This window comes from Achroia grisella, unplaced genomic scaffold (genome assembly GCF_030625045.1).
Source record: "Achroia grisella isolate CSIRO2021 unplaced genomic scaffold, CSIRO_AGI_Agris_v1 utg906, whole genome shotgun sequence".
Taxonomy (NCBI): Eukaryota; Metazoa; Arthropoda; class Insecta; order Lepidoptera; family Pyralidae; genus Achroia; species Achroia grisella.
This window is the reverse complement of record NW_026713064.1, coordinates 61668-88019: the sequence shown is the minus strand read 5'-3', so window position 1 is coordinate 88019 and position 26352 is coordinate 61668. Positions and strand designations below refer to the sequence as shown.

Sequence of the window (26352 nt, the reverse complement as noted above, 5' to 3'; positions counted from 1 at the left end):
GGCAATTTGTGTTGCCATTAGCTTGTTTTTAATAAATTTAAAAATATATATATTCATAGTGTATTTAAAAATAACAAACAAATGACAACTGAGAACCACTAATTTAATCATTTTAATGATAACATAACCGGAAGAATATGGGAAAAAAATTGTAATAACTTCAAATCACTATTGAGATATTTATGACGAATGAAAATTGTATGATATGAAATGATCGAAAAACTTCATGTCATTATCGGTTTGACGACCGAATCATGCTCGTGCTCTTTTACTGGATTTGGCAACCAACTCGACTTGTCAGAATTCAACTCGAGTTAACTCGAATTCAGCACAACTTGACACATCTCTAATAAATTTTTCTGTTTTATTACTACTTTGTTTTATTTGAATATTTTTTAGAAACAAAACTAAAATAAACAGGATTTTGCACTATTTTATACTATTACACTATTTTAAATATAAAAATTTATATTCGTAGTTTCATTTTAGAAATGGCGAATTCTAATTATTTAGATATATTCGATATATTAGTATCAAATGAAAAAGTTCCTTGCAAAACTTTACAGGAATTGCCAAAAATGGGTAAAGAATATCATTAATACATAGTGTATTCTTTCTTCATGTTCTGTTTTTGAAAAATAGAGTCATCTAAGTATCTATTTATTAATTGTATTTCAGGATTTTTAGACCCTTCAGCAACAGAAGATGATTTAAAAATTGGTTCAAATGTCGAAATTCCATTGTGGCTGGCAGAAACTCTATATTCTAGAAGACCTTCATTAGTTAGTATAGACTTGCCAAAGATATATAAGGATACTTACAGGGAAATTCTTAATGCTGATGCTTGTACGATTGATTTGCATAAATTTGCTCAGTACTTTTATGAACTAGGTTGTTATATAGCAAAATATGATATTAAAGGCGGGGTGGCCACAACTCTTGTTAATGTAAGTATTATTAAAAACGATTTATGGATTAAGTGTATGATGGTTCTGTGATATATAAATTATATTATTTAGATATTGAATAACAAAGTAATACAGGTGTCCCAAAAACTCAACATAATACTGTAACAATAAACATACCAGTAAATATTGAGATTTTCTATTAAATATATAATTAACGTTTGTAATGTTCTTCTACAGGTATATTATTTAGTATATTTATGTGCTTAATATGTATTGATGGAGTTTTTGAAAACATCACTATGTTATATATTAAATTTTCAGACATATAAACAAAGATTTAGAATGTTGCTGGCAGCAAGTGTGTCCCATGATTCAATTGGTACAATGCAACCTTTGTCAGCAAGTGAACGTGAAAGAGCAATAGCAGCTGCCACTACTGAACATGCCTTGTTGGGTTGGCTACAAAGAGGCGATTCACTTCTCACAACAGCCTGTATGGTAGCAAATCATCGGAAACGTAAAAGAGCAGAAATGGAAATGTTGTAATTAATACAAAGTAGCAGGTTTATTGTGGACTACTTTGTTAGTAATTTATTTTAGTACTAATGTTCTATAATAAGTTTAATATTTTCATTTATTCATATACATAATTTTAATTATAAATATGTGTTGTCTATTCCATTGATTCAGTCTATTTTTAAAATCAGAATAGTGATAAGTATTAAATCAATATTAATAATAATACAAATTGCTTTTTAAATCCAATCTTGGATCTAAAAAGCAATTTGTAATATTCCCTACAGCTGTAACACATGTGATTTTATCTCAATTTTGAAATCACATTCATTGCAGCTAATATGCAGCTAAAAGATTACCTAACACAAAACAAAGCATTTAACTATAAAATGTAGCCTACATGAGCTTAATCTAATTTCAATGCTCTAAAGCATGATCATATTTGTTTTTTTTTAATTTCATCACATAAATAATACAGTAATCTCAAGTAATTTTTAAGAATATAAAATCTATACTATATTGTGTGTTTTTTAGAAATGTAATTGGGTTGTAACAAACGCAGGATGACAGTATGACATGTCTAGTTGTTATTGGGTATTTCTAATATTATATGGGAGACAACACTCATTACAGTTCCACCCTGAGAGTAAACATAACATAATCTGGTACTGTTATTTGATGGCAAGATTTTTCAATCTAAGAAGCTGTTATAAAGAATATATAAAACATGATAATTGACTATTACTCTTATTTATTGCACTTACCACAAAACTTACATCACTATTATTAAGTTAATTCTTACTTAACATTTAATCTCACACATTTGTATGCTTAAAACAAAATATACATTTCTTAATCACTAAAGGAAGTTAGTATAATATCCACATGAGATCAATAATGAGCAAATGACATCATTAAATGTTTATAAAGTATAAACCTTCATTACCAAAATGTTAGAACATTTTATCTTTAGATTAGAGTGACTGAACATGTCCGAAAAATACTGAATATTATTAATTAATTCATTATTTAAATATAACAAGTATGACGTTTATTGTATTCTAACTATTATACATTACAGTATATCTTATACTAGGTTCAAGTCTTGGTATAATAATTTAAGTCTCTTCATCACAACACTCCTGCACCTCAACATTTTTTTTATCACAAACTAATAGTTCTGAGGTACATTTGTATGGATGGATTGATTGTTAACATCGGTCATTCTTTACTGATGGATTCAAGTCATGAAAGTAAGCATGTGCCATGGCATCATCAGCTGGCATTCTCAATGCTGGGTTACAAGTGAGGAGGCGTGCCAGAAGATCTCTTCCTCTTGCTGGTAGCCGTGGGACTACTTGAGCCAGGCCCAGGCTTGGCTGGTAAACAGGAAGTGGTTTGTAGTCAGGCAACTGAGTGACACCTGGCCATGTGTCTTCATTTGGTGTACCTATTACAAACAGATTATTATATTATTAGTAAACACAATCAAATAATCCAAAACTAAGTAGAACTTCTGCTATGGGCATTAGACAACTTTTAAATATTTGTATATGGAACCACACAAAAATATTGGAGGAGATGAATGTAGCTCATATATATTTTTTGTTTCTGTTCTCTATTCAAAAAAAGCTCTACAAAGATTGAAATAAGAATTAGATACTATGATTTTGTAATATTTGAAACTGTATAAAATGCATATGGTCTTCACATAAACTATACAGGTAGAAGTAACAAACGCAACTCACCAAGTAATTTAAAAATTCTCTTCAACTGGTCATCAACATCTGAGCCAGGAAACAATGGGCGGCCTGAGTTGGCCAATTCTGCAAATATACAACCTGCCGACCACATATCTATACTAGTAGTATATAGTTTAGCACCAAAGAGAACATCTGGTGGACGGTACCACAGTGTCACTACCTCTGCTGAGTAGCATTTTACAGGGATACCAAAAGCTCTTGCTAAACCAAAATCTGCTAGTTTAAGTTCGCCATTCTTATTAATTAATAAATTTTGGGGCTTAAGATCTCGATGTAATACATTATGACTATGACAAAATGCGAGACCCCGCAGTAATTGGTACATAAAGGACTTAACTACATCCAAATCTATTTCTCCGTTGAGACTGTCAAAATATTTCTTCAAATCTTGATCACAATGCTCAAATACTAGTGTCAACTTTTTTTCACTGTGAAGTACATCATACAGCCGAACTATATTCTTATGCTTCAGTTCTTTCAGGAGACATATTTCTCGTAAAGCAGACGAGGGAACGCCTTCATCGTCATCGTCTAACCTTACGCGTTTCAGCGCTACAATTTCATGAGTTTCTTTATTTTTTGCCTTGAAAACAGTTCCGTAGGTGCCTTCGCCAATTTTTTCAAGTTTTTCATACTTCTGCATAATTTAACTTTTTACTTTGTGACAAAAAATTGCATAAAATAGATACTTTATGTGTTAGGTTTTGAATTTTGATGAAAAAATTTAATTAAAAAATCAAAAGTTGTTGTTGTTATTCATACACAACTTCAAATTATTTATAAGAATAAATACCATTTATCAGAATAATTTTATTGAAAGAGTAATATATATCATAAAAAATTACTATAGAAACTGACATTGACATTTTGCAAATATACGACAATTGTAGTTTTTCTATTTGTGGACAGGCAAAGGTTCTTCCATTACACAGCTGATCTAACGCAGTGTCTGTCAAAAAATAGGTAAAAATCATAACTGTCATTTGGTATTTAGAATGTCTCGTTGTCTACCTCAAACTGTCAAATCCAAAAAGTTGAATTGTCATATTTTCGCACAGTATTTTCAGATTTATTTTCATTGTTAGAAAATAGAAACAAATTGTTTTTAAGGTGAGTTACTAATTATATTGTATTTGTTCCATTTTTCACTAATTTAGGTGCAAATAATTTTTGACTTGAAAATAGTTTTAGTATGAAAAGATTATTAAAAGATAAACATTATTACGTATTAACTTTTAACTACGTTCAAATCAAAATGCGTACGTTTTCAGATGAGTGAAGCTGAGAGGACTTTAGTAGACAAGTCGGAGAGCAGTTCGTTTGAGGATTTAGCCTCGGCTGCAGCACATGAGATAGAAGAAGCGAAGTTAGCTGAAGCGGCGGCTACTGAAAAGGAAAGATCACCTGAGATCAGAACAGATCAGTGGCAAGATGTACTCGGGTCTGGCGCATTGTTAAAAAAGGTCGGTTTATGACATTGAAAAATTGGGTTTCCCATAGTACATAAAAAGGTGAATTAATGTGTGTGTTTGTGTACTGAATTACTAATATTTTTTATTGCCCTACAAAAAATTTTAAATTCAGTGGTTGGATAAGCTTGCAATGGTAGAAAATTTTCTTATTTACAAATAAGAAAAATCTACTCATATTATTTATTGTATTATTAGTTTATACATTTGTTTTACTTAACAAATAGGTTTTCAATACAATTAATACTTCTCATTTCTTTATGTGGATGTTATCTATTGCCTTTTGTGATTTTGAAAATATATTGATAGTAATTTTCTCAATTCTTATGGTATAGTACTGTGTTAGTCCTATAAGAATCTTATCAGAATTTAATTTTATTATTTTGTTGAACTATTCTGACTTCCCTTTACATACATGTTAATTAACTATAAATATGTATAGAAGAAAGTGACACATTTTTGTATATTAATATTCAACAATCCAAATAGTACTAATAATGTATATTAAACATATCACCATATTTTTTATTAGCTTAATTATTATATCATAGATAGTGAAGCAAGGCAATGAGTCTTCAGAAGCCAGACCCCAAAGAAGTGACATATGCAGAATCAGTTATGAAGTTAAAATTCGTGACACTGGGGACATTGTGGAGAAAAGGGAACAAGTTAAAATATACTTGGGTGATAATGAAGTGAGTATACAATTTGTAGTTTTTTGTTAAACTATATCCTTTATTGAACTTAGTAACAGAGTTTTGGGATACAATATTAAATAAAATTTAAAACCACATGTAGTACTACATATGGATGTAACTGATATGACATGTCATCATCATCATCATCTGCTTTATTCTTCTCCCATTTATTTGGGGTTGGTGTAATATATTGAAATAATACTGATATGATATGTCAATTCATCCTTAAAAGACCCATTAAAAAGTATTCCAATGGTTAGGTGGGAAAGTAGTGATTCCAGTGAGATGGCTTTAACATATACTAATAATATCACAGGTATATAAACCTTAGAGCTCTCGTATGGTAATGACAAGAAAGTATTGTTAAAAGATTACTTTGAAATAATGATCCAGTTTGCATGAAATGTAGTCATAAATTTTTTTTTAATGTTTATCTATTCTATACTATATCATATATTCTATAGTATTATTAAGGATACCAACAATAGAATTTTTTTTATGTACATTTAACATAACAATCTGTTTTTATAACTAACAAATAGTTTATATAGTATTTGAATGGTCCATTAATTTTCTGCTCTAGAGTATAAGATAAATACTTAACACTCCATGGATTTACGCTACAGATGCCAAGTCCATGAAGGCAATATAATTGACATTAAAACCTTTAATTTAGTTTTTGTGAATAATTTTTAACTTGTAAAAAATAGTACACTTTCTCTTATGTTTTGCATAATGGCCACTCTATTTGTAATAATAAAAATACTATGAAGGTACTTGTATATAACAAGATACACAAGTACAAGTACAAGTTTTTACACTGTTATCAGTGAAAATTGAAATTACTTAATATCAGTTGTAATTCTAGTATTTCTGTGTATAGAACTTATATTTTATGTAGCATATAATTTTTCTTCAAATAGCAAAAGAAGGATTTCCGGTACCATTACTGCCTACTTATTTAATAACAAATAGCCTCTGGATGATGTGGCATAGTTGCTGACAATTCTCAGTTGATTCATATTGAAATATTATGGATAGCTTAAATTTTCAAATAAACCATTTTGCACATACATCATTTATCAAGCCAACAATTAATTAAATTTATACAACATTATAATAACTTATACACCTTACAGCCTTTTTTTTTAAAAAAAAACCTAATATATTTAGCAATATCCACTGTTGCTTATGACTAAAATTTGTAACTTTTAGATCCTGCAAGGGTTGGACTTAGCGCTGACTCTAATGTACCAAGGTGAAGAGTGTCTTCTACAAATAGCACCCAGATTCGCTTACGGTGACATTGGTCTGAAATCAGGCGAGAGTTTAGGCTTAGTTGGAGAATTAGAGAGTCCAAAGTACGAAGGGCCTGTGATAGATGGCGACACCTGGTTAGAAGCGCGGCTCGAACTACACGACTGGGCGGAAGAACCAGAACATGAAACATTGCCTATAGCAGAGAGAATGGAAATTGGGTACGTAATATTAATAAGAAGATAATGTCGCCAGATTGCGTAAACTCAAGGTTGAAATATTTATCTCGCGTACAGTTTTAAGACCGTGACATATTAAGATTGTTTGCATATGAAATCAATATTTATGTTTATCAAAGAAGGTCATTGTTCAATCACTAGAGTTCACTAATAGTTTGTATTATTTATTTATAATATTTTTGCAAGTCTAGTGTAATGTAGTGGTTGATGATAATGTAATAAAAAACATTTATCTCTGGAACAAGATAGACTTCATAAAAAGTCGTCTGCGTAGGTAGCGCAACATATTTGTATTCGACATGCCATGGAACGAGCCTATCGCGATACTTAGATTTCATTATTGTCCTGAATGAATACAACAGTCAGTTCGTTTTTAAGTGAAGTTTAACATATAGGTAGCAGTTGAAATGGAGAAGGCAAATTTTTATTCCGATCAATGGTCACAGGTGTCAGCAAATATAATACGTATAATATAATTCAGATGTTCATATGCGTAAATGTATGTTGCTGTTTTGACTGGTATTCTCATTTCGGGTCGTTAATTTATAAGTCACACAATATAAAATATTATCGCACTTTAAAACAGTACAGATAAAGGTAAAAATAATGTGTTATAAAGCACAGTTTTGAATACCTAGTTGAGACTCGGTTTTGGGAGAGTTTTTGTAGTTAAGTTAGTGCAGGCGGATTCACGTTCCATAGTCATATTTTAATAAACCCGAAAAGTCATACTTTAACAAATATCCATCATTTTGTGTGGATAATTGTTTATTAAAAAAACGTACATGGAAAGGTGAGATGTACGAGGGATTCTATAGTAGCAGGAGGGCGCGCAATCCTATGTGATTGCATTTTACTTTTTACTATTTTTTAATATTAAAAACACGTGTAAGATTTATAAATTATATCATTTATACTAAAATTATGTTATTGTTCTCTATTGAGATGTTCGTCATTTTAAAGGGATAATCCTAATAATATTATAAATGCATAAGTTTGTAAGTATGGATGTTTGTTCATAATTCAAAAGTACTGAACGGATTTGATGGAACTTTACAGTAATATAGCTTATGCATTAGAATAACATAGGTTGCACCCAATCGCGGGCACAGCTAGTTAATAATAAACAGGGCCCTAAGTACACACCATTTGAAGGTTGCAGTAATGCATTAGCTGGCGGTGTGCGCTCTTTCTCGTTCCATTTGTCTATATTTACATGCACATTCATGCGTGAAAGAGCGTACGTGTAAGTCAGCTACTGACGTTGTTAGAACACGGCGGCGCGCGCGCGGCAACTGGTGGTACGTGCGCGGCGAGGCGCAGCTGGCCGTGCAGCTGTACCGGCGCGCTCTGGACGTGCTGGACGAGAGCGAGGGCGGCATCACCAGCCCCACGGCCAGCGGAGCCCTGCCGCCCGCCTCCGACGCCCTGCGCGCGCTGCTCGACGAGCGCATGCGCGTGCACAACAACATGGCCGCCGCGCAGCTCAAAGCCGGCGCCTACGAAGCTGCGCTTCAGGTAACATATCCGAAAGTTGAAAGTATAATCCTTATTGTAATATCGTGATGCAGAATGGTGGAGAGGAATGAGAACGGGGACATCCACAATTAAAAAAAAATCGTGACTCAAATGAAAATAAATCAAGATTAAGCGGAGATGATTATGACGATAAAATTGACGTGAAACAAGACCGTGTCACGAGGCTAAAAATAATCTGGAAAGGGGAAAAAATTAAATTGAATTTTGTGCAGACGACGTCGCGGGTTTTTCTTTTGTATTTTATGTTTTTGAAGAGTAAAAAAATTATGATATCAAGAGAATCACAGAAGATCGTAGTACGTGGCAAAAGATCTCGAAGAAGAACGCGTTTCTTTTTTTTTTTCTCTTTATTTATTTAGGAGCTTAGCACAATAGTGAGCATGTTAGCTCCGTGTTGTCTTCTTAATCAATTACATAACATCTAAACTTTAAATTACTATAAAAACAAATCTTACCTACTTTTATCTACAAATTTATAAATTAATACCCGATTCTTTTGATGCAGGTTCTGATAAAATACTCTGAAATATTCCAAAATTAATTTTGTTTAAATTTATTTTTTTTAGTAAGATTTGCCTTTCAGTGTTGTTCTTGACGCATTCCATCAACAGATGTTGAACATCATCAATACCACCACAAGTTTGACAATTAGGGGAGTCTACTCTTTTCATGAGAAATCCAAATCTGTTTGATGGAATGTGTCCTGAACGCAATCTAAGTGCTATGACAATATACTTACGACTAAGGTTAACGCGGTTCTTAAATCATGATTAAACTAGCGGAACCGCGTTTTTGTGTCGCATAAGAAAACCCGGTTTTGCAACATATTCATGATTGCTCTGCTCCTATTGGTTGTAGCGTGATGTTATATAGTTTACACTATTTGTCTATTTGAATACTATTAATTATGTTTGTCTCCTTGCTGCTTAAACGTGTTAATCTCAAGGACCCACTTTTTCGAATAGAAAAAATCTTTTAGTGTTTTATTTTCTCATTTATCACTCTACAATTAATAGGAGCAGAACATTAATGAATTACTAGTCAGAACCAAATAATCTCCAATAATATATTGTATGTGCCACTGTTACCACAAATAAATGTACTTTAATTTATGGCGTATGACTGATCTATTGCGGACGGTGTAGGCTGTGAGCCGCGTGCTGTCCTGCCAGCCGGAGAACGCGAAGGCGTTATACCGTAAAGCGCGCATCCTTTCCGCCATGGGTCGTACGAGTGATGCGCTGGATGCAGCGCGTGCAGCGGCGGCTGCTGCGCCCGCTGATGCAGCGGCACGTGCGCAGCTGCAGCGCTGTCAGCAACGTGCGGGCCGTGACCGTGATCTCGAGCGTCGTCTCGCGCGTCGCATGTTAGGCGCCGGCGATCAAAGCGCGCCCGCTTCCGAGCCCGACAAGAAGCCCTCCAGAGCCAAGGTAAAACTTGTGGTGTCTATATACCAAAACGATTATAACAATATGCCAAGGTCCATACATTAAAATAATTACAACTCTGAGTAATTTTCACAACGCCATCTACTCCCGAGCCAAGCAGAGCTTGTGTTACGGGTACTAAACAACTGATATATAAATACTATTTCTTTTTGTAAATATATGCATAATACCGAAAACACCTGGACCGACACAAATAATCATACTCACGAATACAAATGATTCCATCGAAAGTAAAGCGGTGCGCTAGACCATCGAGGCCGTCGAGGAGTATTATTAATTCTGAACTGATATGGATCAGTTCAGAATTAATCATACTGATCAGGATGGCCTGAGTCAGTTCGTTGTCATTTGTCCAGATGCTGGTGTGGGGTTCGCTGTTGCTAAGCCTATTGGTGGGCGTTGCCAGTGTACTCGTGTACCGTTACAAGATGCAGGCGCACTGACGCGCCATGATCGCGCTACTTATACGGCCATAAGTTTGTAAGTATATACATTGATACTAATATATACAGCTGAACACTTTATTTGAATGTTTTAATCACCAGAAATACTGGTGGAATAAAATTATACATAAATGTATGTGCGTTATTTGATGTATAGTTAGTTTGTTTTTTGCCACCGACCCATGTTGTTATTGAAGGAGTCAGTCCATTTTATAACAACTTGTATATATTTATATGCAATATTTTTCAAGATCTCTTTTTATATATAAAAATGTACCAGAATCTCTTGGTGTTATTTTAAACAAGTTATAAAACTCTGAGTTCTGATACTGTGTTTTAAATACTTATGATTTATTTCATTTTTCAGGATGTTGAGAACCACGAATGTTGCGTAGGAAAGGTGCACTTTCCACTACTTACGAATACGATGTGAGATCTAAACACAATACTGAGTAGCGTTTAATTACATATTCTATATATCAAAATATAAATAGCTAATATCTACTCAAAAGAAATATATTGCAAAACATATTTTTTTATACTATATGCTGTTTAATGCTGATAAATAGTTTCTATAGACTTAAATTGTTCATGTGTCCTTTTCTTCTTTCCAAATATCGCTCTGATTTCATACTGATTCATAACTCATAGCAATAATAAACATAAAGCTTAATTGCAAAAAAATCTTTGTATGATATATTTTTTGAGCGATCTAAATATTAACGGTTAAGGGCATCTATATCAAGTTGTTATTTTGAATATGGGCGTTGAGTTGTGTGCAGTTTAATATACTTTGTTATTTCCATCGTAGTGACTGCATGCAACAAGTCTTTAAGTAAATTATGTTATTGTAAAATGTATCAAACTGTACAAAACTTAAAGCCCAAAATTAAACGATAAGTTATCTGTTGATGGTGTGGTGCTTAATGACTGATTTCATATATTTTCCACGTTTTTTTGCCCGTCAGAGCAGTCAGAACAAGTTTGCTCCCTTATATTGGAAAAAACTTGTATCTGTTTAATTGTAAAAATGGTGATAGGCTAGTTATAGGAGTTAAATATAATTGTGATCCTTTGTTATATTTCATGTTGTGGCTTATATCAATACACCGCCGCAAGTCGCATTTATAAAATTATATGTATATATTATGGTTCTGTAAATCTATATCACCAGTTTTCGTAGTTAGTGCCAAACATTGGAGTGTACACTGTAGGTAGTGTTGTTTGTCTAAAATAGTATTTTGTCTTTCGTATTAAAAGTATATTTTTAATATCAAAATAGAAAATAATATATATTTTTCGATACTGTATTAATAGCAGCTAAAATATTTTTTTAAACGCATTCCATAAAAATAACTTTAGTTCTTTTTATCGAAAGATTTTTTTTATAAAATTAAGAAAAAGAGAATCTTAGTTATAATTTGTAGTCTGTTGTTTTTGGTGCTTGTAGGTTTTTTTATCTTTTCGAGTCTTGATTTTAGGGTATATACAGTAACTAGTGCGTCAGGGAAAATTATTGATAGCTATTATAATACTTATTATACTAGAGAAAATATTTTATTTTTAGTACCTAAAATATTATGCAACAATCTTTAATGCGGGCATTTATAAAATAAAACTTGTAGTCGCGTGTTTATAAGTGTATACAATATTATAGAAAAAACATTACTGTGTTGTATTTATTTTTTCTATAATACGCAAACAATTTTATTCTTAGTCGTCAAAACTTATTGGCATAATTATGTAGTTACTGGTTGTAGTTATTAATTTAGGATACTAAAATACTACTTTAATAAGTAATGTTGTAAAAGAAGCGCGAGTTAATTTAGTTAGAAGGGTACAATTCTAACACAATCTTACACGTAGGGTAAAAATGCACTCAGGGGTTAGCAATGGTATGTTTGTGACGTTTATGTCGGCTGTTGGAACCTTTTTCTTACTGAATTTTCGCGCAATTTTTCATACGGACTAAAAACGGAGCTATGAAAAAAAAAACCACTAATAATCTATAAGAAATATAGATTGTTGTCGCGGATTTTTTATCCATTTTTACGAAAATAATTCATTTTCTATTGTGTACAAGACGGAATAACATTTTTTCTAATAGTATAAAAAGTAAAAAATATTTGAAATTGTAATTAATTAGTTGTGTTAGTGACAAAGTTAAATTGTTAGTGGTTGTACATAATATCACGTGACTGTGTACCAATAAATGTTAAGCGTTTCTGTCAAAACGCGATCCCTGCTTTCGGGATTCTTAATATTAGATTGAAAAATTTAAATCTAACAGGACTAGAATCTGTATATTTAAACTATCTCGATCAGAAGCGTTTTTAATTACACCACAGAAGGAACATATGTGAATAGATAGTAGATAGTACTTAAATTTTTCAATAAAATATATCTTCATGGTACTTGTACAATATGGAAATGCCCAGTGTCTATTTTTGTAGTGAAAAAAGTATAGATAATTCCATAAATAATATTAGAGTTTATTAAATTAAGACTTTGGTTTGTAGGATTTTATGCGTAAAGGAAATAAATGGATAAAGATTATGACGATTAAAAATCACGGTGGTCCCAAGTAAAAGTTACTAATAAAGAAATTGTTGCAAACATTTTTAGTTTTATTTTAATAATAATTATATTTATAATAACAATATAAAACAATAATTACATACATACAGTCGCATATATAGTCGTAATGAGGTCTACCACACCGAGAACCAATTAGAATACTCTGAACCATTCACTAAGCGCAATTTTGAAGATGAATTTGGATATATATTGTACTAAATTGATCACGTGACCGGGCGTGTTAGTTTGCGTGAAGCTTTAAAAAATATTTTTACTGTTTCACTTTTTTTCTTTGGAAAAGTTATTGGCTTTCGGTTTGGCGTCGGATATCCTTTACCATTAACTTACCTATCCTATACGTACCTACGTACTTGGGTTTGCTTAGAAAACAAATACTACAAAGTACGTAGGCAATGTCAGGTTTTGTCATATCAATAAACAAAATATCTCTTTGGAACGTTATAGAACTTAAATCTAACTATAGGCTGATCAATCACAGCTAATGTTGTATTGACTTTAGAATCTTTGATAAAATTGTATTTTTATGTCTATTATTTTATTTATATCGAATGGCAAACAAGCTGGCGCCTCAATTGATGGTTCGCAATTACTATCGTCCAAGGCGCCACTCATGTGCTGGCAATCTAGAAGACTAAGATGCCTCTGTACTCTTTAATTATATTAATTACTTTCTTATATAGTCTGGTAATTATAGTAAATATCACAATCATTCACACATGAAAGCATTCAAGTGATGGCACTGACACACGATGTAAATAATTTATAAAACAATGTGCAATGTTCAACGATGTCATAATAAATATACTTTGGACAAGCTTAATTACTATCATAAGTAAGTCGCAGATCCGTAGTGTCTCCAAATCGATATAAAGATGTAATAATACCTATATATGTATATATCTATCTTTCATATGTACAATCTTATATCTATATTTGTTTTAGCCTTCATAATAAAACCTCATTAAATTTACCTTCACTTGCGCTCACTTGGGACCTATTTAGTTCGTTTCTGTCTCCAGTAGGTATATGTAGAGAATGACCCATAGAACCCTTATAGGCTATTCTCTGACTGGAGACAGAAGTTTGTTTGTGTTTTAGCAAGACCGCTATAGTATTTTATCTAATGAACTAAATAATTAAGAAACTGCGACCTACTCCGCGTGGTTTGAATTCAGAAATCCCTCTGAATTCGTTTGCGATCTATACGAGACATTCAATGATTGACCATTTTATTTGTTTCTAAGTTAATGCGTTGCCACATGGTTCATCTTATTAGCGCAAACTTTGTTAGCTTATAGCTGGCACTTTTATTTATATAAAGGATATTTATTTAATGAACAATTCTATATTTCTATATCATTCTAGCAATGGCTACGGTACTAGTTAGTGTCTCTTTTAAAACTTAGAATATCTTAATACTGATGAACTAAAACAACAAAATACTATTATAGTGATACCAGTATTTTATTATCAGTAGAGCTTGTCGAGACTTAAGAATATATAATTTAATTTATGCTTATAAAGTGAGAAAAAGAGAGAGAGAGAACGGATTTAGTTACGAGTACCTATACCATGTGCGCTATAGCATGGTGCGGGTGACAGTTGCCTTTATTAGTCGACCTGAACATTCTGGCTGGGTTAAATTTAAGTTACTACAGTTATTAATGATTTAATATATTGCAGAAGTGGTACAGCTAAAATAATTTGTAAATATTTCAACTGTGGCGACAACTTTAAAGAGTGAAACCAAACGTTATTGAAACTGTCACCGGTACCATGCTACAGTGCACATGGTATAAAGCAAATTTCGGAACCACGGCACCGATGTCACTGTTCAACAGATATTTTTCTGAGTGACAGCCTATGTCTGTATTGGGCATAGGCGGGTCACTAGTTCTAAATAAAGTATTTTATCTTAGCTTGTGACTTGATTAGTGCAAACTAGTCAATACGCCTGGAGAGATATACTTTATATTATAAAATCATTGTTTTTTTTAAATGTCTTTGATATTTAGGAACTTACGTAAAGTTCATGTTAAGACCCAACATACTCTACGATAATAATGACAGTATAAAAAATTAACAGTATCATACTATTTATACTATGAACGATATTATAATGAACTATAAAGCATTGTTATCACAGTCTTGATTTATAAGTAAGAGTTTTAGCGAGCCAGCTCGTAAAATGCGTTAGACCAACGATTTGTGCTATTGATGTCAACGCTTGTATAGTGAATACCGTCGCTACAAAGTCATACAGTAGCTTAGGAGAGAATACTGTCCATACAAAGAGATGGTGCCTGAAGAACACCGTCACTATGCAATATAATGCCACCGCGTATGTTCGATGCACAGCGAATATGTTTACAGTTCTCCACAACGTTTGTAAGTACCTGAAACATGCAAATTTGAATTATTATCTAAATATTTTACCTATAATATAAAAACAGTTTGTAAGTGTGGATGGACGGACGGAAGTTTGGTACTATCACGCAAAAATTACTGAATGGATTTTAATGAAACTTTACAATAATATAGTATTTTCAATATTTTGTTTTTATTTATTTAGTCTATTTATTCTTTTCTTTCTTCGTTTTGCTTGCTCTGCTCAAATATTCTCTCTGTTGTGGCTTCCCACAGTTTATCAATTAATTAGACAGTTTTTATTTATTATTCATCTTAATAAATTACATAATTTAGTTACAGTATTTATAAAATATAGTATACTAACTGGTGCCAGGATGGCGCCGTGGCGATATGTGCGAATAGTGTTGCGCCTGCAACAGCAGGCCCGCCGTACGCGTGCAGCCCCATACGGAGCGCCACTCGCACCGCGCAGTACTCACGCAGTCCCACATAGCCCGAGCCCAGATCCACCGACGCCAGGCTGTTGCTGTTGCCCTGTGGTCATCAACAGTTTACATTAATTAATTAATTTATTCTTTTGCACGCAAAATCATATTGGTACATTGCAGACTTAGTGATTGCACTTTTTTCCGTCACGCGAATCAGAGATAATAAAGCGGTGCAATTTAATAATTTATAGTAAAATATAAAAACAGATAAATAAAGAAAAATAATATACAAAAATACTAATATGAAATACCTATATGATTATATAAATGAGCAAAATATATAATACATACAAATTAAACTTAATATTAGAAAAATAATAATACATGGATGGCCTCGATGGTCTTTGATTAGTACATGGATGGTTGCGGGTTCAGTTTCTCGCACGATACAAACATTTGTATTCATGAATATGATTATTTGTATCTGGGTGTTTTCTATGTATATTATATATAAATTAAAAAATACAATTTAGTATTTATAATACAAAGTCTGCTTAACTTAGGACTAGATGAAACTGTGTGGATTGTTATTAATATAATAACGTCTCTGGCTACTTCAGATGGGACAACGATCGTGAAGGTATATTTATTTGTTATTTTATACATATATATATAAGAAATAAATCTTACCTGATAGAAGAAAAACACCTGACCGATCCACAGATGCACTAGCACTTGACTCAAAGTGTCGACTATGTCTGTATTCCTTCCAGGTCTAGTATCCAATAGTTTATGATCTAAGCATTTCGAAGTCAACATACATGTTATGAAAACACTCGGTACCATTATAACATTGTGCGGCCGCATCAGCAAAATAACAATAAGCATTATATAATTCAACATAAGGTGCGAAACTGAACGTGCCAAACTTAATTTTACTTCATCAAGATTCCACGGTTCTTCTACAAGGGGATCGTAAAAATAATCTTCACGTTTCGCTTTTGGCTTGTTGTAAATAAACTTATTGTTGGCTCTTGAAGTACCAGTATGTATGCTGCAAATCTTGAATGTTCCAATATATGTTAATATCTCGAAAACAAACTGTGCTATGAGGACTCCCCAGAAAAAGTTCACTATGGTCACCGGGTCCCAGGATTGTATATCGTCGAAGGGTGACCCTAGTGCTTTCGTATTTATTCGATAGCATAGTATGCAGACCGCGGCTGCTATTGTGAATGCAGTGTGCATATGCATCACGTTGTTCATGTACCGGATATTCCATAGACAAATTGTCAATGTAAGAATAGTTCCTGAAAATAAAAAATAAATTAAACTATGGAGAAAGTTTCTACATTGAAGTTGGGGCAATTATTAACGTATAGAAAACAGATATTACGGAAAACCTGTCGTGCTTCACATTGATAAAATATGAATATAAATAAATATAACATTCAAAGTTTGTAAAAAAAATTACCCTTAAGGGGATAAAATAAAATAGGAGATGAAGTTTGTATGGATATTCGTCATTTTTGAAGCTAGAACAATGAAAATTCTTAAAGATTATTAAAGTATTTACGCGTATGAGTGTTACTTGTAGAATATTTATCCAAAATAATTAAAAATGCTATCCAAGTAACTATTCCATGTGGGCGAAGATAGAACATCCTATAGTAACATAATAATATATAATTATCGAAACTAAACATACCGATGACTAAATGGGCCTGTAAGTATATAGAATTTTCGGGCGCGTTCAACCAGTCCGCTGTGTCTGGCAAAAATAGCCACCTGTCTCCAGTTTGATTCATCGTTCTAAGATACCTGCAGATATAAAGTTCGTCATTAAGAATTTTTAATTGTTATTATTGCAATAAGTAATCTGAACGGGACGTAAACAACGTTCCATTCAGATTCCTTACTGGGCAGCCAGTGAGAACTGTAGTCTCTCCGTTACCACTATTATCAATTGAAAACAGAATGCTATTATTTCTGTTGGATTCAATTAAAAAAACACCGAGTATAATAATTATCCTAGATTATATATAATAGAGCTAGAAAGGTCGTATAATGTACCCGTAACCTTACAAAGCTTATACAAGTATGTTGGTTGAATTACCTGTGTAAAGCAATGAGTAACACCCATTTCGGCAGCAAACCAATATTGAAGTCCATCTTTTTATAGAGTTCCGGTTTCTCCTGCACCTCAGTGGCTCCAATGAACATCTTCCCCACATACATTATCACTACCACTACTGTCCGTAGCAATATGAAGAGCATTAGAGTATTCCACAAGAAATACCATGTCATATGTTCCTCTTCTATAAAACTGGTACCGAAAAACGACCACGAATGAAACACTGTACCAAATATTAATAAGTAATCCATAATATTGAAATCATTTAGTGTTGTTAAATTCTTTGTGTTCTCAATAGCAGTTTTAGCTATAAAATAGGACATAGTTAAGACACAGGCTGTTAATGCAAAGACTAAAATCCAGGCGGAGTTGAAAGAACAGAACTGGCTCTTGGTTTCTGTGATGAAACAGGATATTACGAGGATAATAGTGCAGATGATCAGTACTATGATGAATGCGACAAATAAACCCGCAGAGGATTTGCGATGATGGCCCGTACTTGTTTTACGGGTCTGTTCTGGTTGTAGAGAATATAGTGTTATACAAAACAGGGTGATGGCGATCTGAAAATATAACAAAAACATAAGAAATAACTATTAAAACATTTATTAAAACCAATATTTATTATAAAACAAATTCACCACCGCTCTGTTCGAGTATATCTATCAAATTATGCCACAAATTTTAATGCAGGTTTCAGCAATAGATAAAGACGCCAAAATAAAGGTTTTACTTCTACAGGTCTCATTTACAGACAGAGATTAGTTAAATTGTTTTTTCACACAACGCCACCTAGTCCAAATCTCTGGTACTAGACAATCCATATGAATACATAGATAATTTTATTTGTAAAAATACATAGAAAACAGCCAGACCGATACAAGCAATTATAATCATTAATACAAATGTTTGAACCCGCGACCTTCGTAAGTATATCGGTGTGCTAAACAACTACACCACCGAGGCCGCCATTTTTATTATATGTATAGATGATAAAACTGTCATCACCTTATGACCACATGTCATCACTATGTTGTTGTTATTTATTATTAATGTAATTACTTAATAGAAAATTATACTCACAAAGTACAGAATGACGACAGCAATGCCAATAGCAAACATATCCAGATCGACCATCTGCTCAGAGAGATACTTGGACATTGCTTCGAGAGACTCTTCATAGAAGTCCTTGGCTATTTTAGCAGCGCTCTGCTGCCCGGTTGCTAGGTAATGGGCGAATTGTGATTGGGCGCGTTGAAATTGCTTGTAATATTCTGTAAAAGATTTTAGAGAGACAATTTTCTTAGCATTTCTTTGTTTATATTATCTATGCAACCAGATTGATAATAATTGCACAGCGGTAATCAAAGACAATCATGTGGCAGAGAGGGAAAAGCCAAGCAGTTGCCGGGACTTGTTACCCGCCCGGGTAACGAACGTTTACTCTTTTCATCTTACTCTTGTCCACGTATGTTATCTCTCACTTTCATGTGCCTCTCCCTGCCCAGCCAAATCTGGTAGGATCTTCCTAGTGCAGGTTTATTAGATACAGGTTCTGGTATAAAACCATCGGTATAAGTACGGTATTGACCATGGGAGATACAGGCACATAGACACTATTATATTTAGTGAATAATAGTTTTATGGGCTCTTTAATGCTTTTATAATGAAAATACGGATAAGAGGCATGATATTTTAGTTCTCAGGACGCCTGCAGGCATGGCAACGCATGAGTGGTATCAAGGGTGTCACATGATAGCATATCCGTAGTGTTGTTCATGTATATAGGAGATGGTGTTTATCGGGTGGGCCGAATATTAATTATTAAATTTTATAATTATTAATAAATGAATAAAAGTATAATTAAGCAAATAAATGAGCTTGGTGAAATGGCTGTAAGAATGTGAACTCATCACATTCTTAAAGCCGAGATCGAGACAAAACGATGTAACGACAAAAAACAATGTTAACAAAAATCATATAATATAAAGTCCGCAAAGGACAAATTTTGCGGAATAGATATTTCTTTGTTTTACCAGCATCGGTAGGTACTCCTTGGCGTGCATTATGCGCGGCCAGCACGTGCAGCAGGTACAGATGCTGGCGAAGGTCGGACGGCAGCAGTGCTGGTAGCAGTCGGCCGACGCTCTCGCCCGGTATTGGCGCGTTCAACAGCCACGCCACAGATGGCGCCACGTCCACCTGGGCCACAGTCGGGCCCGGACCCGCTCTACAAACGAGCGTAGATATTTTAATAACCCGGTCATAGTGGGTTTATAAGTCCATTTAATTATCAAACCTAATTTATAATAATTGGCTACTCGTAAAATCAAACTCCTATTTATATGCAGAGAAATATAAAGGAATTCATTGCATTAACAAATTACCAAGAATACACAAAATAGGAAAAAAAATAACATACACAGTTACGTTTTTTTTTCCTATTTCGTGTATTTTGTGTATCTATAAATAGGAACTGCTTCAGCTATTCTTAATATAAGCCCAACCTCAATTAATTTCATTGCACAGGAATTCTTAAGCCGTATATAAATCAATAAGGAATATTGCAAAGTAGTAACAATGTGCGTCTAAACAGTAACATATCTTCGATCCCAAATGGCAATTTTATGATTGTTTAAAGCCGTTAAACCATAGCGAAACAATGTTTCTTTTTAAATTTGGATGCCCAATGTGTATGTGACTCACGGATGCGGGCATTGGAAGAGTGGCGTGCGTGCGAGCACGAGCGGCACGAGTAGTTCAGCGGGCGAGGCGCCTCCGTGTCCTCCCGCGTCCCGCATCCCGTGGTCACCGCACACGATCAGCGTGCCTGCACGATCCTGGACATGTACATATTGCTTCTATTAATAACCTATTTTCGATATAATACAACATAATTGTTTTAATATACATGTATACACATACAAAAATATATTATACATAAATAGTCCGAAACATTTTGGGAGTGAACGACGATGAGACTAGAGTTGGACGACGATTAAAATAATAATAATATACTTTGACACTTCACATAGCGTCATCTAGTCCCAAGCTAAGCAGAGCTTGTATTATGGGTACCAGACTACTGATATAAATACATAGATTTTTTGCATAATATATATAGAAAAAAAATAGATTGATACAAATCATACTTATGAATACAAATGTTTTTATCGTGGGAGGAATCGAATCCACGACCATGACATATAAATAAATACTCCTCATACAGCATGTATAGATACAAATATAATTTAATTCCATTACATTCTCTTATATCATTTAGAACTTACCCATTTTTGCATTGCTGTGTATATTTTTTTAACTACAGCATCCATCTCTAATAGTTTAGGCTTAATCATAGGGCTGCGAGCGCCTTCTAAATGTCCAATGTGGTCTAAACCTAAGTAATGTAGTACTAGGAAATCGAAACTTGGTTTCATCTTCTCATCCGGAGCGAGAACTTTGTCTAAATGCCTTGTTACATTATTATCTACCTGAAGGAAAACAAAATTTGTCATTTCTAGATCATTAAATTGACTTAATGTAAACCTAGTATATGTAACTTTAATATAATAATAATAATAACTCTGGACAATTTACACAGCGCCATCTAATCCCCAGAACATGTGTTATAGGTACTAAGCAACTGATATATCGCAGAACTTTTTAGAAGGAATAAGCTCTTTTCTTGAAAGTTTCAATATCGTATGAGTTACCATTGCTTAAAGGAAACACAATGTGGCAAAAACTTTCTGGAAAAACGCACAGTTGAGGACCTCCATGGATCCAGATGATCGTATTTAGCTTTTGGCGGGATAAATTCTCCATCTCAAACTTTACACAAAGTAGTAAATTGATACAATGTAATAGTAGTAGCTAGTCAACTTACTTCGGTGTAGTCTGTGACATAAAACGACGTGGTTCCGTCATATTCCGCCCAAAGTCCGGGGAACAGTCTTAGCCAGGTGTCATCGCCGTACATAACGGAGCGGCGTCCTCTAGATGCGGCGACTCGCAGCACGCTGTCGCCACGAACGGCCGGCGCACCGAAATTCAGAGCCACATCGGCGAATGTTGAGACGCTGCCTGTCATCATAGCCTGTTGAATGTAAATGTCTTACTTACCATTTTTGTACTACATTAATTTATAAATTGCGTAGTATTTCATAAGGGGATGGCCCCTTATGAAGCACTATGCATAATTTCATACGAATTTGATGATTCTTGAGTCCTCTCTTCATCTTTTACACAGCTGGTAGCATTGTAAAACTCTTCCTAGAGAGGGAGAGTCTTGCAGTTTCTTTGCAGGGACAAGCCATAATTGAAGATTTTACATCTACAAATATCTAAATGAGTTTTTTAATAAAACGTAGGGTTTTAAATGTAAACTCACAAAACTTATGGCACTGCTACCATTATATCTTTATGTGTGATGTAATTTCTAGATGACCTTTTTATGAAAACACGAAATTAGTAGTCTACTTTAAGTTTAATAATGGGAGTTGCGAAGGCAATATAAAATAATCTTTAATATTATATGCATAGTGAATAAAATTTATTAACAACCGAAGTCGGAGGACTAATATACCATGACACTTATCCCGTATTTCACTACCTTATTTTATCCTTCCACCAAAACGCAGGTAAGACTGAGGTATTCATGAACTCGCCTTTTTACAAAGTCTAACACGGTACAAATAATCCTAGGTCATTTTATATTGCATTCACATTGCCCATTTCTTCTGATATATTGATACAGTCTTAAAATGAAACCATCGAATGAATTTTAGTATCTTTAACATTAATTACTGAGTCACTAAATCATTTGTAAATCATGGAAAATGCCCTTGTATGTATAATGCCATGTAGTATTCTCTTAAAAAAAATTATTGATTGCTGATTAATATATTAATTTGGTAGCATGTATATTGTCGTGTCATTCTAATTACTTCTATACTACGTATAAAATTACACTACAGAATACGTAGGTGGCCGGCATATGTAAAGTGAAACATGCATTATGCAACACGAATAGAGGATATTGCAGCTTGAATGTGATAGATTGCGGAACGGATCAGCGTAATATTAGTTACATTGTCCATACAATTCAGATAGAATCGCCAACAGTAAAAGTAAGTTGATATTTTTTTACGAATGTAGAGTTGGGGTCTATTTCGAAATTAATAGTGTTCTCTAAAACAATAATTAAAATTAAGATCCTAAACCAACTTGATTGCCTTGTTTTTGGACTGTTTTAGTTTACATTTCCAATATTTTGCAACAGATTTCTGCAGGACTTTCACTGCCAATTACATAAGGAATAATTACACATATAAATCAAATATCCCATTTTATATATATGTATTGATATAAATTAGTATTGTGTTAATTTTAATACAGCTGGTATGTTAATTTTATAATAGGTTTAATAGAACATGATTTAACGAATTCAATTTAATGTAATCCGAAAAAAAAGTTAATTATCTGGGCTCAACAGAAAAATATATGGTTTGACTATGCTGACAGAAGTAGCATTATAATTACGCCTCAAGACAAACTATTTAGGTAGATTAATAAGTACCTAATTACAAAATTAATCAATATTTGGTTCCAGTCTGTTTGTCACTTGAAAATTACTGTCTATTTGCTTCGTTTCACAATTAATAGTCAAGCAAGCGTAACCATATATATTAAGATAGTATTACTAGTCATTAGATACTATAACATGAACTAGTGAGACACGTTCAGCGTTTTACTTTTTGTTTATGTAAAATAGCGGTTTCCCGGGAACATACTTTTGAGAAACAAAGTTAAGGACAAAAAAGCAATACAAACAGTCAGACCTCAAAAACATTTTTTATGCAATAATAGAATACAGATATCTATCTAATTAATAGTTAGTTTAGTTAAATTAGTAGTTTGAAATAAAATATTAACTTTCTAGCGTTAGTAGAATGGTCAATACATAATGTGCTCAAAACTGAAGTTTAATCTAAGGGGTACTGTTCCTATTTTAATTATTTCAAATATTATATAAAATTGTATCATGCTAAATGAACTATAGTACATTAAATAACAATCCATACAAATCCACATGTAAAAAGAATTTATATTAGTAATATCCCTGAGCTATATGCAAGAGAAACAAATAGCACAATTATTGTTGTTTTATAAAACACTTGTTAATCAATTCAAAAAAATTCAAATTTTACACAAAATCAATCTATACATATTTATTGACTATGATTGAAAACTTTCATAACATAATATGTATACCTATTTAATACTGCTAATTAATATGCATTGAAGGAATCTCTGCAATAGCATATAAAAAATGATGCAAGCATGTGTAAAAAATTAAATAATGCATGCCTGAAAACCACTACAATATCTGGTTAAAGATTATTTACTCAATGAAATCAAATACTAAGATCACAAATACAAAACCAAAGAAAAAACATTATTTCAATGCAAATCATTTATAGATCTAGAATATTACTACAAAAAGTAATTTGACATTTATCACATTATTAACTTATGACTATGACTTTTAATTTATTTCGTCTAATATGGTGGAGTGAATAAATTGAGAGGCAGCCTGAAAAAGCAAATATCTATTATGGTATCTCAAGTAAATAATGAACTGTTATGCATGCAATTGTTTTTCATGAAAGTCAATAGTATTATGTCAAATTACGTTAAATTTAATGTATTAAAATAATGGTTTTTTCTTTGATGCAACACCAAAAAGCTGTATGTGTGCAACATAAATACAAAATGTGACACTTGCAAATATATCCCTCCAGAAGTTTATGGTGCGTCTCCATTGTGCCTTTTCCTTCTTTCTCTGTGGTGACTGTACACAATTCGACATGTTAGTTTCATATAAATTAAAAAGATTCTAAAAATCAAAATATTTTTTCTTTGGTAATGTGATTGAATAATAATTATCATAGCTAAAAGTATATCTATATAATCTTCATTATATAAATTACAAAATTAATCCATGGACAATCAGACTGATATATTGTAGAAATATAGAACAATTTTATTGCACTTTAGCTCACTTTTTTCATTTTACAAGAAGAATATAAATTTGTATAACTTGAATAAAAAATATGGATGGAAAATAGACAATTTATATCAATGCTTAATGCATTTTCCATATTGCTTGTAACAGTATAGTGTTTATTTTTTTTTTCATATTTAAAACATACCTTAATCCTAGGCATAGTGACTGTTGGTGGTTCAGCCACTGACACATAAATACAGGCAGATTTATTTTTCAGTAGTTGCCCAGTGTATGGCATATACTCATCAGTGACAAAGTCATAGCGTAAGCCATCAATGACCATAAGGATTACTGAGTTTTCCTCAGTTTTGTATACTTCATGACCATCAATACTGGAAAATAACAGTTTTAAACATAAAATATAATCACATATTCATTATTGATTTATAACATAATACTGAAGTACATTTAAATATTTCTTTTTTAAAACAAGGGCAGTTGTACTTTACAAATTGTATATATATATATATATTATAAATTCACATGAAGGTTTAAACTTTATCAAAATTTGATACATTTTTAACAATAAAATATAATAAAATATAAGATAAATATAACAAGAAAAATAGTGTTTAAGTAATACTATAATTTTACTTTAATCAATTTAAAATTAATATCTCTACATTTAAATAGAATTTTTATGTAGGATATAACAGACTATTTTAATGTAGTATAACAAGTACTTAACATTTATATGACTCACCTGATACCATCAATAAAGTTAGGTAAGTCATCCATATGGGCCAGGGTTCCTGAATGATATTTTAGTGGAAAAAATCCATACAGGAACAACATTAAGCCTCCTAAGGCCATAATAAGGAGGGAGAGGCTGGTCCATCTGTTTTGCAGCCAGGACTGCATGTTGCTGAGGGTGATATTATACTAATTGGCTAGTAAGGTTAAACGATCATGCCCGCCGGTATTGCGTATAACGTACTGCCTTCGTAAACAATACAATGTATCTCAATATCCCGACAAAGTCATGTTTGGCAATCAATTTAAAACGTTTGTATGCATTATATAATTTATATCCTTCCTTTATTGATGGAAATTATGTGATATCAACATCGAACAATTACGATAGTTTTATATTAATTATTATGAGTTTTAATACTTGTAATTTTATGCTCTGACTAAAAATAATTCTGTTATTATTTGAAAATAGTTAAGTATAATAAAAATTAAAATATAAGAAAAGTGAAATCAAAAGTGTTTAATATTTTGATAACAGTAAAAAAACTATTTATTATTTACATTGTGATACAGCTGAATGACGCATCGCAGAGCACTGATACAATCATTTCACTGATAGCCACTTGGACTTTGACATTTCAAACAAATGTCATTGTCAAGAATTTCTGGAGTCAATATTTTGACGAATTTGGTAGTTTAGTACAAAGCAGCACTTGTATCATTCTTCATTCCTCATACATCGGAAATCAAGGGAAATGTTTCCCTTGATTTCCGATG

At 32.7% G+C, this 26352-nt stretch overlaps 4 protein-coding genes across 5 annotated transcripts; 2 read left to right on the top strand and 2 right to left on the bottom strand.

Annotated features, from left to right (window-relative positions):
• The first annotated feature begins 351 nt into the window (after positions 1-351).
• LOC131853771 (DNA replication complex GINS protein PSF3) lies at positions 352-1980 on the top strand. 2 transcript variants are annotated; one of them, XM_059204808.1, is made up of 4 exons: positions 352-582; positions 679-947; positions 1230-1490; positions 1959-1980. In XM_059204808.1, the coding sequence occupies exons 1-3, from the start codon at positions 492-494 to the stop codon at positions 1452-1454; spliced, it is 585 nt and encodes a 194-aa protein (XP_059060791.1). In that variant the 5' UTR covers positions 352-491; the 3' UTR covers positions 1455-1490; positions 1959-1980. The 2 variants fall into 2 exon arrangements, with proteins under 2 accessions (XP_059060791.1, XP_059060790.1); XM_059204807.1 differs by lacking the exon at positions 1959-1980 and having other exon boundaries at positions 1230-1608.
• Positions 1981-2030: 50 nt separating this feature from the next.
• Positions 2031-3932, bottom strand: LOC131853770 (cyclin-dependent-like kinase 5). The gene is made up of 2 exons (XM_059204806.1): positions 3173-3932; positions 2031-2874 (listed from the first exon to the last, which is right to left on the bottom strand). Exons 1-2 carry the CDS (start codon positions 3828-3830, stop codon positions 2636-2638), a joined length of 897 nt encoding a protein of 298 aa, XP_059060789.1. The 5' UTR covers positions 3831-3932; the 3' UTR covers positions 2031-2635.
• A 255-nt stretch (positions 3933-4187) lies between these two features.
• LOC131853824 (peptidyl-prolyl cis-trans isomerase FKBP8) lies at positions 4188-13076 on the top strand. Its single transcript, XM_059204878.1, has 8 exons — positions 4188-4297; positions 4459-4650; positions 5208-5351; positions 6570-6832; positions 8122-8368; positions 9535-9819; positions 10194-10317; positions 10648-13076. Exons 2-7 carry the CDS (start codon positions 4459-4461, stop codon positions 10278-10280), a joined length of 1218 nt encoding a protein of 405 aa, XP_059060861.1. The 5' UTR covers positions 4188-4297; the 3' UTR covers positions 10281-10317; positions 10648-13076.
• Positions 13077-14066: 990 nt separating this feature from the next.
• LOC131853823 (GPI ethanolamine phosphate transferase 2) lies at positions 14067-26098 on the bottom strand. Its single transcript, XM_059204877.1, has 13 exons — positions 25586-26098; positions 25028-25214; positions 24601-24666; positions 21700-21909; positions 21101-21304; positions 20517-20650; positions 19847-20040; positions 18894-19084; positions 17793-18373; positions 17385-17497; positions 16367-16986; positions 15613-15782; positions 14067-15274 (listed from the first exon to the last, which is right to left on the bottom strand). Exons 1-13 carry the CDS (start codon positions 25741-25743, stop codon positions 15019-15021), a joined length of 3084 nt encoding a protein of 1027 aa, XP_059060860.1. The 5' UTR covers positions 25744-26098; the 3' UTR covers positions 14067-15018.
• Between the last annotated feature and the right edge of the window lie 254 nt (positions 26099-26352).

What these genes read in the sequence shown, in the direction of transcription:
- LOC131853770 (XM_059204806.1), bottom strand. Translation starts at nt 3,830, where the DNA reads ATGCAGAAGTATGAAAAACTTGAAAAAATTGGCGAAGGCACCTACGGA. An exon ending in GAGAATTTTTAAATTACTTG is followed by an intron (nt 2,875 to 3,172) that starts GTGAGTTGCGTT and finishes TGTTTGTAATAG; the next exon opens with GTACACCAAATGAAGACACA.
- LOC131853824 (XM_059204878.1), top strand. Translation starts at nt 4,459, where the DNA reads ATGAGTGAAGCTGAGAGGACTTTAGTAGACAAGTCGGAGAGCAGTTCG. An exon ending in TATACTTGGGTGATAATGAA is followed by an intron (nt 5,352 to 6,569) that starts GTGAGTATACAA and finishes TGTAACTTTTAG; the next exon opens with ATCCTGCAAGGGTTGGACTT. An exon ending in AGAAGCCCTCCAGAGCCAAG is followed by an intron (nt 9,820 to 10,193) that starts GTAAAACTTGTG and finishes TCATTTGTCCAG; the next exon opens with ATGCTGGTGTGGGGTTCGCT.
- LOC131853823 (XM_059204877.1), bottom strand. Translation starts at nt 25,743, where the DNA reads ATGCAGTCCTGGCTGCAAAACAGATGGACCAGCCTCTCCCTCCTTATT. An exon ending in AGGAGTACCTACCGATGCTG is followed by an intron (nt 19,085 to 19,846) that starts GTAAAACAAAGA and finishes AATCTTTTACAG; the next exon opens with AATATTACAAGCAATTTCAA. An exon ending in ACAGGCCCATTTAGTCATCG is followed by an intron (nt 16,987 to 17,384) that starts GTATGTTTAGTT and finishes TTTTATTTTCAG; the next exon opens with GAACTATTCTTACATTGACA.
- LOC131853771 (XM_059204808.1), top strand. Translation starts at nt 492, where the DNA reads ATGGCGAATTCTAATTATTTAGATATATTCGATATATTAGTATCAAAT. An exon ending in ACAGGAATTGCCAAAAATGG is followed by an intron (nt 583 to 678) that starts GTAAAGAATATC and finishes ATTGTATTTCAG; the next exon opens with GATTTTTAGACCCTTCAGCA. An exon ending in TGGCCACAACTCTTGTTAAT is followed by an intron (nt 948 to 1,229) that starts GTAAGTATTATT and finishes TTAAATTTTCAG; the next exon opens with ACATATAAACAAAGATTTAG.